At 34.4% G+C, this 13,304-nt stretch overlaps 1 protein-coding gene across 1 annotated transcript in view; it reads right to left on the reverse strand.

Moving 5' to 3' along the window:
- The window catches only part of LOC107698998 (coiled-coil domain-containing protein 141-like), a 27,843-nt gene that overhangs the window by 6,399 nt on the left and 8,140 nt on the right, over positions 1-13,304 (reverse strand). The window contains exons 4-20 of the mRNA XM_016500137.1: positions 11,539-11,658; positions 10,478-10,672; positions 9,922-10,094; positions 9,625-9,766; positions 8,817-8,936; positions 8,454-8,645; positions 8,185-8,355; positions 7,911-8,090; positions 7,644-7,769; positions 7,364-7,552; positions 6,587-6,748; positions 6,225-6,374; positions 2,640-2,780; positions 1,673-1,870; positions 1,197-1,380; positions 822-934; positions 664-726 (exon numbers count right to left, since the gene is read on the reverse strand). Of these exons, the coding sequence (XP_016355623.1) occupies positions 664-726; positions 822-934; positions 1,197-1,380; positions 1,673-1,870; positions 2,640-2,780; positions 6,225-6,374; positions 6,587-6,748; positions 7,364-7,552; positions 7,644-7,769; positions 7,911-8,090; positions 8,185-8,355; positions 8,454-8,645; positions 8,817-8,936; positions 9,625-9,766; positions 9,922-10,094; positions 10,478-10,672; positions 11,539-11,658 (2,619 nt within the window). The remainder of the gene's footprint in view (positions 1-663; positions 727-821; positions 935-1,196; positions 1,381-1,672; positions 1,871-2,639; positions 2,781-6,224; positions 6,375-6,586; positions 6,749-7,363; positions 7,553-7,643; positions 7,770-7,910; positions 8,091-8,184; positions 8,356-8,453; positions 8,646-8,816; positions 8,937-9,624; positions 9,767-9,921; positions 10,095-10,477; positions 10,673-11,538; positions 11,659-13,304) is intronic.

Consider the following 13,304-nt stretch of genomic DNA (forward strand, 5'->3'; position numbering starts at 1 on the left):
AAACTGCACACTTTGTAAATAACATATCTGCACACTTATAACATATCTGTACATTTATCTAAACAATTACATTTTTTCCTATACTTCTATTTCTGTATATAGTACATTATTTAAATTTTTTTTTTTAATATATTTTTATATTAGTTTTATATTACATCCCTACTGTGTTATTCCTATGTATGTCTGCACTATGTTTGTACTTTCTTCTACACTGGAAGCTCCTGTCGTCAAGTCAAATTCCTTGTGTGTGTAAACATACTTCGTAATAAAGCTCTTCTGATTCTGATTAAGACTGTCAAATACACTAATTTTGTGCTCCTTGTCTTGTGATTTTTCTCCAATTTAAACTTTAGCAGCAAATATGGTGTTAGAGTTTGTATGTAAGTGTGATTCATTTCTGTGAATATCGTTTAATGAGTCTGATCTACTGATTCTTTCAGATCAAATACATCAAATATTCACATACAGTAATTATGCTGACAGATTTGATTAAATAACAATCTTGACAGGGTGGAAAGCTTGATTATTTTTACTATATTTGACTGAAATTGAACTTTAATTGTAATTCACCGAATTAATAATTTTGAATGTACAACATAAAAGATAACGTACTTTATTTCTGGCATCTTTGCAATTGCAAGTCAAAGTGTTACTGGTTTTTACCGTATCAATGGTGTCTCGTTTGTTGTTGTCTTCAGGTGTTAGCGACTGCTTCAAAGTCTCCAACTACATAAAGAATTCATATACAAATATTAATAGAAGTATACAACTGTCAGATTATTTGTACCAAGTAAAATAGTTATGTCTGACATTTTTATCACCTGAAGTTTGGCTTCAAGGTCCAGCAGCCCATTTGATAGTTCTTTTATGGATTCTACAATTTCATGGTGTTTGTTGATTGTTTTCTCCATGTATTTCTTTCCTTCTTCAGCACCTACATTAAAAACAGCAGTCATGCGAGTATAAGACTCTGTGTATAAGGAATGAATAAAGCTGTTTGTTGTTAGGATGACAAAAAGTTTTAAAAGTTAAAATCTACTGCTTGGGTCAGAGGAACATTATAAAGGATGTTAAGGGGTTGCTGCAATTACTTTTACACACTGGGGTCTCTATGAAGTAATTTGTTCTATTCAGTAAAAGGGTAAATAATAAATTCCTCTAAAGCAATATTTCAGAATGCATTCTTAATTTCTCACCATGTAGCCGTACTGCCAGCTCTGTGATCTGGCTAATTCTCTCCTCTTGCTGTGGTATTGTGGGCCACACAAATTTTTCAAACTGTTTGTAGAGAGAGCTGACTGCTTCCTTAGTCTTACATTGAGAGGAATATTTACCCACACGTACAATTGTGGAGCTTGCTTCGTCGCACCAGAACTGATACTGTGTTTAAAATGAAAGGTGAGAGGATAGACTATTTATAGCCATTTACTGTGATACTGCTTTAAAGTCATACATTTGTGAGAGCAAAGCATATTTAATTTGTTTTCTACTTCATTTAGCAGCATTATAAATGGAAAGATCTGAAGGTAAACATTAATATAAAACTTTGAAATAAATTAATAAAAAAATTCCAAAAATTCCACATCAGGATTATAAAATAAACAAGTAAAATTGCTGCTAAATTGTGATAGTAGCTCCTATAGGCTCATTATATTTTCCTGGTGCACCCCACCTCCTCTAAGGCTTGCTGGAGCTTGACATTCATGTCCAGGTTCTGTTTGTACTCCTCCACTGCCCTGTCAAAATCGCCCACTTGTCTCTGCAGCGCATTTAAGGCATCCTCAATCTCTCTGAGGCTGTTGCCAATTAAATGGCTCTCACTGCTGCTGGATACTTTCAGAGTGAAGGCTTGCAGCTTCTTCTTCAAAACCTACAACAGGGAGGGATTTGGATACATTTTATAAATAGACAACTGTCAAAACATTAAAAGACGAAGAAATCTCCTGCAGGTATGAGCAGTACCATCGCAAGGGCTGTGCCAAGTGTGCAACTGCACAGGGCCTCGCGCCTCTAGAGGGCCTCGCTCCTGGCCTGCATTTTATGTTGTTTATGTCTAATTTTTATTACTGTTTTTCCACCCATTTTGTCCTTTGAAAGACTAAAATAGTCATAGCTGATAAACAGTATAAGGAATGAGTAAAGCTGTTTGCTGTTAGGATGACAAAAAGTTTTAAAAGTTAAACTTTTAGGCTGGTCTGTCTCAGTGGTCCAACAGTGCTCGTCAATGTCAAAATGATTGAGATGGCCAATCAAATCAAAGAAGGCGGGTCTTACGGTCACTGTCACAACGCAACGAGAGTTCGTGGAAAGATGTAAGTAGTACTGTATTAGAAAACAAAATAGAAATGTTCAGCGACCGACAGTAATAGACTATCTAGTGATGCAAGCTACTCAACCTTTTATGAAATTTCGCCCTTTTGAATTGAAAATATGCAATCATGATTCATGTAAATCGTAAATGAACGTGACAAGAGACATTTGCGTTTTCGACTATTAGACATACGAATATGAGTGAATGTGCTTGCCACGGCCCTGGGTATGAGTCTGTATAATTCTCTCACTGCTGAGTGAAGATCCTCAAATATAAAAACATATATAATAATAAAACTTGCAAGCAGATTAAAAGAGAGCTTCCTTACCTGTAGCTTTTCAATGTAAATCTCAATTTGCTGGATCTGATTTTTCACCGCCTTTAAGTTTCTCGACTTCTCGTTTTTCTTCATGTAGTTGAATTTCAAATTGTTGAATTTCTTTTTGAGATCTCTGAAGGACTCTCTCATCTTAAAAAAAAAAATCAGGAAAAACATGTTAATATAGCAACAGAAAATCATGCAAAGAACCACCAAAAGACAGCTATGATTAAAGAAGAAAATAATTCACACATAAATAAAGGAATTTGAAAGAATCTTCAGGAACCTTTTTTCCACACAAAAACAGTTCAAAGTTGTCAAGTGATCATGCTCAAAAAAATGGGGAAAGCATCTCAAAAGTAGTACAAATGTATTACAAAAGTAATACATGTTAATGTTTGCTACAATGGCTTTGTATAAGGAATGTTATTCAGAAGGCAAATGTGAAAAGATTTAAGGGCTTCATCAGAGGGGAAGACTGTCAGTGTATTTCAATACTTTTTTTCTTAGAAATATTTATAAAGTATACACATAATACACATAATTGTTTTGCCCCAAAAATGTCTCATAATATACAAAACAGGTGAAACATGAAAGTGAGTACATAATTTTAATGATACGGTTAACTAACCCTTTAAAACCTCTCTAACAAAACAATGCTAAGCTTCTTTAACATGCTGATTAGGAAAATTTTTACCAAATATAATAGTGTAATCAAATATAAGATTAGGTGTGGATAGGTATGGGGAGGCTCTCTGAGTGAAGTTCGGCTGAGTCCAGGGGGATTATTTTGGAGGGATTAATTGACAGAGCAGTGGATGATTTATAATGCAGATCCAGAGCCTGTCCAGCCTGATGAGCTTTTGCAATGGTGTCGTGTCTCCAAATGACAGGCTCAATTGTCAAGGACAGCTGCAGCGTCTAGAGCCAGTTAAAGAGGCCTTACAACTGTCTTACTGGATTTTTCCAACAGAGGGCTATAGAGGAAGTTTCTGCTGCAGCCCAAACAGAGGGATGTGCGTGGAGGAAAGTTCAGACTTTCACATGGCATAATGGTGACTGTTAACATCTAAACAACTTGCTTAAATTATGCTCAGTTAACATTTGTGGTGGCAGCTATTTCTCAGGGCCTTATGATCTGATCTGTAAAACAAGGAATGAGATGTTGCTGAAGACCAAACTGGCAAATCTAGTGAAATCATCACTGGAAGTATTGACTGCATTTAGATTTTCTGCTAAACACGACAGCAGCACTGAAATTTTACTTCTAAATCAACTCATCTAAAAATATAAATGGGTCAATGTGACTACAATGAAAATAATATCCATTTGTAGTCTATGAAACTGGACTATTTATAACTGACTGGTGGTTTGATTGGTATGACTGACAACATATTGGTGACTCACATTGACATTGAATTAGAAATTGTTGAATCATGCCTTCAAGTTTCTACTGTTGATTTTTATGTTTGGTGAGCATAAAAATCTAATCAACACCAAACTGTTGAACTGATAGTAGTGTACACAACTCATTTCATTAAACAGCTTTGAAAGTAGTGCCAGACTTACTGTAAGTACAGCTACTTTAAAAAATGTCCTTGCTCTATTTAAAGTCTTGCAGCAGTCATACATTGAAATAGCATGACATCACATGACACAGGGAACTCGGATATGTATAAGAAGCTTTGAATTCTACTTCTACTGAAGAGCAAGATAGACACTGAGCTTCTAGAATACTGACTTGCATAAAGAGACCCACAAGCTGCATGGGTTTAATACAATCCATGTCTTTGTGTGAATCTCCTCATGGAAAGAATATTTGAGTGTCTATTTGATTAATTCAGTTATCATCATTATGCTCCATCTACAGTATCTGCAGAATGTGACACCTCATCACAATTCACAAATCCTTCCAACATGTTATAGTTCCAAGCGATTACCTTAAACAGTGGTTTTCAACATTTTTGGCTCCAATGACCCCCATTGTACACAACAATATTGAAGGCTTAATTATTGGAGGGAAATGATTAAGCATAAGGACTTTGCTTACAATTTCTACCTGATAATATATTTTAAAAATTTGGCATAAGTAGAAAAAGTACGCTCATGAAATGTATAAAAATGGCCATGGAGTTTATTCATTTATATGAAAAATCCAGGTCTAGAAATCTCACTTTTATAATTATTGAAATAAAAGAATTGTTGATGGGGTGAATTGAAATAAATATATTGACTCTTAGCTATTTTAGCTTACATTAATGCTTGTTTTGTCTTTATTTTAAATGCAGTCATCTTGAGGCCCCCCCCCCCAGTTGAGAATCACTGGTCTAAATGCCTGTGCTTATTGATTTAGAGAGGGGAAAAAGTATGATTATTATCCTCTAGAGAGAGACAGAGATTACAATATTATCACAATAGTAACAGACTGTTTTTAAGACATTCTAAAATACTTGTAATGAATTATGGTATCTCTCACCAAACTATAAAATTCAACTTTTATTAACATTATTTACAATCAACAAGTGATTTACAATCAAAAAGCCGAAAAACAAATATGGCTGTATATCACTCGTACACAAAAACCAATTTGTGCAGTAATCAAAAAACAAAAAGGACATCATGAAACTAAGTCATATAAGGAAGGAAACCTATCTGATGTTCTGTGGCCTGTGAGGTTTGCGGTGTAATACTAGGGATTGACTGTTGGATTTTGTGGCTGTGGGGCAGTAAGTATGTGATAAGGGAGGAATCCTTCCTGCTATCTGAAGTGATGAGAGACAAATGGCAGGATTTGAGTCTCTCAGTCAACACAGAGAGAGACAAACCCTGCAGTTCACAGACTAAATTTAACAAGGGCAGACAAGCTATAAATAATTCAGGGAGAGAGACAGTGAGAGTCAGCCACAACAGACCAACTTCTGAGCCCTGGATCATTGCGCTGGGAAAAAGAGTTAACAGGCAATAAGGGAATCAAAGCTTCAGTGATCTTTTAAAATATATATATATATATATATATATATATATAATATAAAAATTATTTGTACTATGAAAACATACTAACTTCCAAAACTCCATTTATTCCCCAGTGAAAACAAGAGTATGAAACTTAAGCTGCTAGAATGGCTTGTTCTGTACTTTTGCAACATCTTTCCGATTATGACCATGATTTAGAATACATCTGAAAACACGTCCAACTATTTTTGCACATTTAAACCCATCACCTTTGTACAATGCATTGCAGGCTTTGAAAAGAGGCCGTGAACATTAAAAACTATATTGGACCCAACAGTCTCGTTTCACATGCATCGTTTGCACTCTTAATGGCACAGCAGCAAATAATGACCCTTTGAGTTAGTCAGAGATAGTGGAAAATGGTCTTATGATTTGAACTTATGATTGTTTAGGGCACAAAAATATTTTAGTGGACCTAAAAGACCACTATTAACATCACATGATGAAATCAAGACACAACGACATTGTTTTTCCATGGCACAGTGTTTTTTTCCTGAATTGTGCTTCAGATGAGATTAAGAGATATTACGAGAAATTAGTGATTGATCCAAACCCTGACTGATACACACTTATGAAACTTACCTCACCAATATCTTCCTTATAAAGGCAGAAGTGGACAATGCTCATCAAACTCTCTTCACACTTGTTGGCCTCAGCAATCCATTCAACGCTTCCTCTTTCCAATTTGTCCAGTTTCTCCTTTAACTGCTGCACTGACAACACCAGCAGACGCTTGGAGCATAAAGAAAGGGGGAAAATGGAGAAGAATGCTCATTTATGGCACTTGTTTCATACCGTTTCTATCAAAGCAACAAGTATTGTTATGCATTTATGCATAACAAATATGCATAACATTTTTCAGGTTCGGGTAAGGAAATCCAGAGAATGCATGAAATCTTTTGAAGATAATGAGGGCATGCAATATTTTGAAGTAATTGACACACCGAGTGTTGCACAGTGCTGGTGAGATCTGCACCCAGCGAGAGGGCGAGCTTGTACAGATAGTGGAAGTGCCTCTGCCTCTCTTGGTGCTGAGTCAACTGAGTCCTGGCCTGGCTGGTGTCACTGTACACAGTCACTGGTTCTGCATGTAATACAGTGACCAGCTGGGAAAAAAAAGTATGCTTAGGCTACAAATTTCAGCCAATAATATAATATAATATAATATAATATATAATATAATTAATAAATAATATATAATTTATTATCCTTTTTATTAATAAGAAATTATTCACAATTTATATTTGTCTACAAAACTTAAATTTATTAAATTAACAAATTAAAAACACAAAATTAAAATATAATTTTTTAGCTCTCCAAGGTGGTTGAGGTAAAGAAAAACACTCAACAAATGTCCACAGTATTTTTTAAAACAATTGCACCCAATTATTAAATAATGACGATGATGATTATTAATACTATCACTAGTGTTTAGTCACAATGTACAGTATAGTTGTCAGGATGCAACTAGTGACATTGACTAAATGAATGAACACGGTCTGCAAAGCTGTTATCTAGAGAGTGAGCAGTGTGTTTGAAAATGCTTTTTTAAAATGTTTATTCATCACTATTTAATTATCATAATCCTATTATTTCGCATAATCTATTAGAATGAGTAGGTGGCTGACTTTTAACAGTGCATATTAATTCTGGTTTTGAAATCCATTACAATACCTTTTCAAATGATTCTTTAAAGTGTTCTGACAGAAATGAGATTTTACCTCTTGATAAAGCTGATGAAATTTACTGGCCATACTGAGAACGGTTTCATACTCTGTGATTTTATCTCTGACACGCTGATGTAGCTGCAGGAGCTCAGAAACTCTCTCGTTCTTCTCTTTCACCGGTATTCCCTTCAAGCCAAGCAGCTCGGATGTCTTAACCAGGAATTCCACTTCTGCATTCAGTTGCTGTGAAGTTTTGAAGTAAAATTGAGGTTAGTTATACAGTTGTTAAAACAAAGCATTTTCAATAACGAGAAAGCAAAAAGAGTAGTCTTACCAGGAATTCTGGCTTTACAGCATTGAAGTTATCCTGTAGTTTAGACACAGACTGAGAATCACCCCCCAAATCAACCTTTGAAGCTGGAGCAAAAATCTCCTCCATTGCCTTTAAATCATGAAGAACCTGCAGGCAATATAATGCTATTAATGTTTTGCAGGAAGAAATAAAACAGCATCCTTTTTAAATGCTTAAATAATATGGAGCATTTCATAACTATTTTTGCTTCCGTAAACTGATGTATTTATGAGCAAAATCAAAAGTTACCTTTTTAAGTTTATCCTTAAATTTTTTCCACTGCTTCTTCACAGATTTCATCTGACTATAATGCAGTTGCCAGGACGACCATAAGTCTGCTAGTTCAGACTTCTTTTTGGTCAGTGTGTCCATATATTTTTCTACAACATGCCCTGCTGCTTTAATGTTTAGATTCAGGTTGCTACTGATCTGCAATAAAAATAAATGAGGTTTTAAACCCCAAGACACAGCCATAGATTTGCAAAGACTGCTAGTTGTAAGTTTGCTCTACAATGTTTCTTACCATGTTAGAGGAGTTAATAAAATTGTTGCCCAGGTCCTGCATGGTGAAAAACTTCTGCAGCAATGACTGCCACTTAGCATCCAACATATCCTTCATGGTTGCACCTGCTCCTTCATTTTCCTCTGGCCTATTCTTATAGCATTCCTCAAGCGTCCTTATCTGTTCCTCAACCTGTGTCACCACACAAAATAATCATCATTGGACTATTGGTTTTAGTCTGACTGGATACATCAATACTATAAATATATGTTCTAAATATATAACCATACCTCATCTGCACTGCGCAGAAAGTCCATGTAGGGTCTAAGGCTTTCCACATGAGATGAAATGTTTCTGAGCAGTGTTTTCATCTCCTCTGCCAAAAGTGAAGCTTTGTTAGACAACTCAACTGCATCTGAGGATTCCAGCCCCTTTAGTTCCTTTATGAAACCAGCTATAGCTTCTGATTCTCTCACAGCATCCTGCAGGGAAAAAAAACACCATTCAAAGAAACACCTGATTACTACGAGAAGATCTTAATATGAGAAGATCTTCATAGCACTTTTACTTTTTAGGGATTGTATAAAATGGTCAAATAACTTTGAAATTTTCACATCATATTGTATTCTCAGTCTAGGTAAGTATGAAGTCACCTGAGACTGTGAGAGTAGCTCAACATGCTTGTTAAGGGTGTCCTCAGCCTCAGTTAGAGATGAACCAGGCTCTGTGCTGGAAGAGAGGACACTGTTGCTGCTCTTAATCCATGCAGAGATCTGTGGAGATTCAGGAGTTTGAGATGAATCATTATGATGAAATATAAATGCGCTTTTCAACAAGCTACAATATTAAGGTACATTTATCAACTTATAACAAATAACCTAATAATGCATTTAAAAATAGAAAAAGTTGAAGGGTGAATTTTAGGCACATACAATAAAAAACAAACAAATAAATAAATAGTGCATTTGCGTTGTTTCTAACAGCATAAATAAAGACAAATGAAAATAATAATTTAATGGCATTACATAAATAAATAAATACTTTATAGTTCTAATCCTTTATAGTTCTTATGTCATTTAATTATTATTTTTGATTATTATTGGGTGGAAATATTTGACAAGAAATTGACATTTCATGGCATTACATATATGTGATCCTGGACCACAAAACCAGTCATATGGGTCAATTTTTGATTTAAGATTTATTGAGATGTATACACCAGCTGAATAAATAAGCTTTCCATTGATGTGTGGTTTGTTAGGATACGACAATATTTGGCCGAGATACAACTATTTGAATATCTGGAATCTGAAATGTTTATTATTCTTATAAAATTATTATTATTATTGTTGTTGTTGTTAGAAAAGTGCCAGCAAATTGATGTTTCATGACATTCACCCTTAATTCTGTGTTATAGATGTTGTCAGCTACATACAGAGATTACCACATTTTTCTCTATACCTTATCCACCAGTTCTTCAAATGAAGACAACAGCTGCTGCCGTTTGCCTGTTAACTTTCTGTGGGCGTGACACTCATGGCTCAGAGCATCGATTCTCTCTTTGATGTATCCCAGCATCCTTTGCAGCCCTCCAACTTGGGCACTAACAAACAAACACACATGCGCGCCATGGACGCCTGACACTACACAGAACATCTCAATCCTTTTATCAATCCTCTGAAAACCCAGAGTCTGGATATCTGCTGTGATAAGGTCTATTTTTTAACACACTGTAGCATCTGCTCTTTGTTTTCTCACCTTTGTGGGTGGAGCTTCTGAAGTAACAGCTGACCTCTCTGAAGAGGCTCGACAGATGCGTCTTTTATACTCCGTGAATACTCATCATGTTTCCTGGCCAGTTCAGGTAATGGCAGAGGTTGATTCTTCAGTTCTTTTATAGCAATCTCTATGGTGCCCAGCACCTCAAATGCCTGGGAAAAAATATTTAAAAAATGCATATATATATATATATATATATAGCTTATTTTACTCAAAGCATTCTAAATAATGAAATAAACATATAAAATTCCTAAGGGAACCATGGCAAATGAATCCTTTGGGTTGGATACAAATTGATGTCATGACAATGTATGCTATATAAATTTATGCAACACACTCCATAAATCACTCACATTATACATCTTCACTAGGGGGTACTACCTTCAGCCACAAAAACAAATGACACGCAAGTCACTAGAGTGTGGTCAGAAGAAATATAGCTGCTGAAGTGTTTACCAAGAGTTAGGGCTCTGTCAGCTCAGTTATCCAAACCTCAACTTAGTCCAAGCATGTGAAGTGCTACTATATTACGTACTTTATTAGCACTGCTGTAAAAGCCATTGCTCTCCTGCAGATGAGCCAGACGATTCATCATGAGGCTCCAGAACTGCTCGTGTGTAGCTTTGAGTTTTTCACTCTTCTCTGACAAGCGTTGAAGTTGTGTGCACTCATTCGAGGAAAGCAGATCTGACGCCTGCTGTATTAACCTCTCAACCAGCACACCCCAGTCCTGAAGGAAGTACATGAACCATAAAAAAGCTTTAGATACCCACTGAAGTTAACCTTTTTAACTTTAAAAATATATGATTTTATTTAATATTATTTTATTTCATTATTTTATTTTAAGAATATGTGTTGTAATATTAGAACGTATTTCTATAAGAGTATCAAACTTTCAGTAATGTGCTGTTGTCAAACTCAGGCACTTACACTTTATTAATTATAACTTGATTATTTACACAATGGCACAAAGATTAACAGTACAGAAATAGAGATCTAATGTTACTGTAGCTGTTGCGGAGTAAGAGAGTGAGAAGAGCTTAAAGTTCATTTTAAAAACTATATAATACCATACACATTTATGTAATTATATTTTAGAAATGATTACATTGTTGTCATTTACTATGTCTGTGATGTTGTTTTCCCACCAAAATTATGTCACAAATGATGTCCTGATTGAAAGTGATTTTGCAAAAACTTAACAGGGCAGAAACACAAGGACAAGAGGACAAAAAAACTAAAACACGCTGATTACTAATTACACATCAAGCACAACACAACATGTTTTGTTTGAATTATTTTGATTACAGAAAGGAAAACTTGAAACACCTGAAATATTTTTTAGTAAATCAGTTTTTCAAGTTACATACATAGCAGTTAGTCAATAATGCTTGAGCACAAATGGCAATATCCCCACTCAAACCAAAGAACCTGAATTATTTTAAATGTATCTATATATCTACTTAATTATAATATTTTTAGAAAAGAAAACTATTCAGACTAATTCGTCTTGAAAAATGAGAGTTTAATATTTTATACAATATATTAAGCCAGGAATATTTTATCTGTTCATTGAACAGTCTAGTGATCCCGTACCTTGGATTTCTGTTCAAACTCTTTGTATTCACGTAGTAAGTCCTCATTTTCTGACAGAGATGAACCCAGATGACTGTTTTCCAAGAACAAAGTAGCCTTTTCCTTAAACCACTGTGTTACCTGTTTAAAAGCACATATGACACATATGCAATAGTGAAAATGCTTCTACTTTCAATTTGTCCAGTTTAATTCAAAGTTCTAATTATAAATGATCAGCATAACAATATGAGCTAAAAGTAGAAAACAAAACAAAACATTTTATTATTTGGTATGTCCTTAATGGCAGCAGTACTGTATCTGTCGTGAATAAAAGACTGTCATAACTTTTTTCTTAATTTCTTTTTTATTATACATAGAAATAGGCTAGTTTATCTTAAATATATTTTCTTCATTTAACATTATTTATTTCCAGGTTTAATGAAATAAAAAAATTATTTTGACAACGATTCAATTAAAATATCTCTATGTAGCTAAATAATAAAAATAAGTAATTTATGGATTTAATTCACAGTGATTTAAAAAAGAAGATTAGCAGTTTAACATTTAATAATATTTTAAATTTAACATTGATATGCAAAGCATTAGTGCCCTTTAATGAAAGCAAAGTGGGTTTTCCCCAGGGATCATATCAAACACAAGCATGTGCCCTGTACCTTCTCAGCATGCTAAGTATGCTGGCCAGTTATTTTAGTTCAACATTTTTAAAAAGGCAGCCAGTCATCAACATGTTTTCATGCTGAGTGCCTTTGAGCATGCTTGAATATCCTTTACCATGTGAGAGTGTGGACAATCTAACATGAACACAAAAAGCAACTTATGATAGCTATATTTGTCATACTGTATTTCATTAAGGTATCCATTACACAATGGCAGTGAAATACTTGAAGTGGAACTCATGTTGTCTTGAGAGATTTTTTTCAGGATTGTGATGCTATTGTCATGTAGTAGATATCTTTAAAAAAGCAATCAGGAATTTTTAAAGTAGCTTGAGCCATTATAACAGTTGTCTGGGACCTGGCGGTGTATATGTAGTATCACAGAAAATACAATTATTTTTAAGCATGATTTCAAACATACACTACTCTTCAGAAATTTGGGGTTAGTATGATTTTTTTTTTTTTTTAAGTAAAACAAAAACAAAAAAACAAGATATTTTGATTATTTTAATATATTTCAAAATGTAATTTTTTCCTGTGACGCAAAGCTGAATTTTCAGCATCATTACTCCAGTCTTCAGTGTCACATGATCCTTCAGAAATCATTCTAACATGCCGATTTGGTGTTTACATTTTTTTTTTTATTATTATCATCACTGTTGAAAACGGTTCTGTTTAATATTTTTGTGGAGACAGTTTTTTTTTCAAGATTCTTTAATGAATAGAAATGTAAAAAACAATTATTTGAAATAGAAAATGTTCGTAAATTTAATGCATCCTTACTGAATAAAGAATTCATTAAAAAAAAAAAAACTCGTACAGACCCCTAACCATTTAAATAATAGTGCACTTAAACTGGTGAAACTGATGCCATATCTTTTGTTTTTATGAGAATTTACTTAAAGGGGTCATATAATGCGATTAAAATTTTTCCTTTCTCTTTGAAGTGTTACAAGCTCTTGGTGCATAAAGAAGATCTGTAAAGTTGCAAAGACTAAAGTCTCAAATCCAAAGAGATATTCTTTATAAAAGTTAAGAGTCAGCCACGCCTACCTAAAACGGCTCGTTCTAACACGCCCCACATGTCTACGTCACGATGTGGGAAGATTT

The sequence above is a fragment of the Sinocyclocheilus anshuiensis genome, unplaced genomic scaffold (genome assembly GCF_001515605.1).
Source record: "Sinocyclocheilus anshuiensis isolate Anshui unplaced genomic scaffold, SAMN03320099.WGS_v1.1 scaffold18, whole genome shotgun sequence".
Classification (NCBI taxonomy): domain Eukaryota; kingdom Metazoa; phylum Chordata; class Actinopteri; order Cypriniformes; family Cyprinidae; genus Sinocyclocheilus; species Sinocyclocheilus anshuiensis.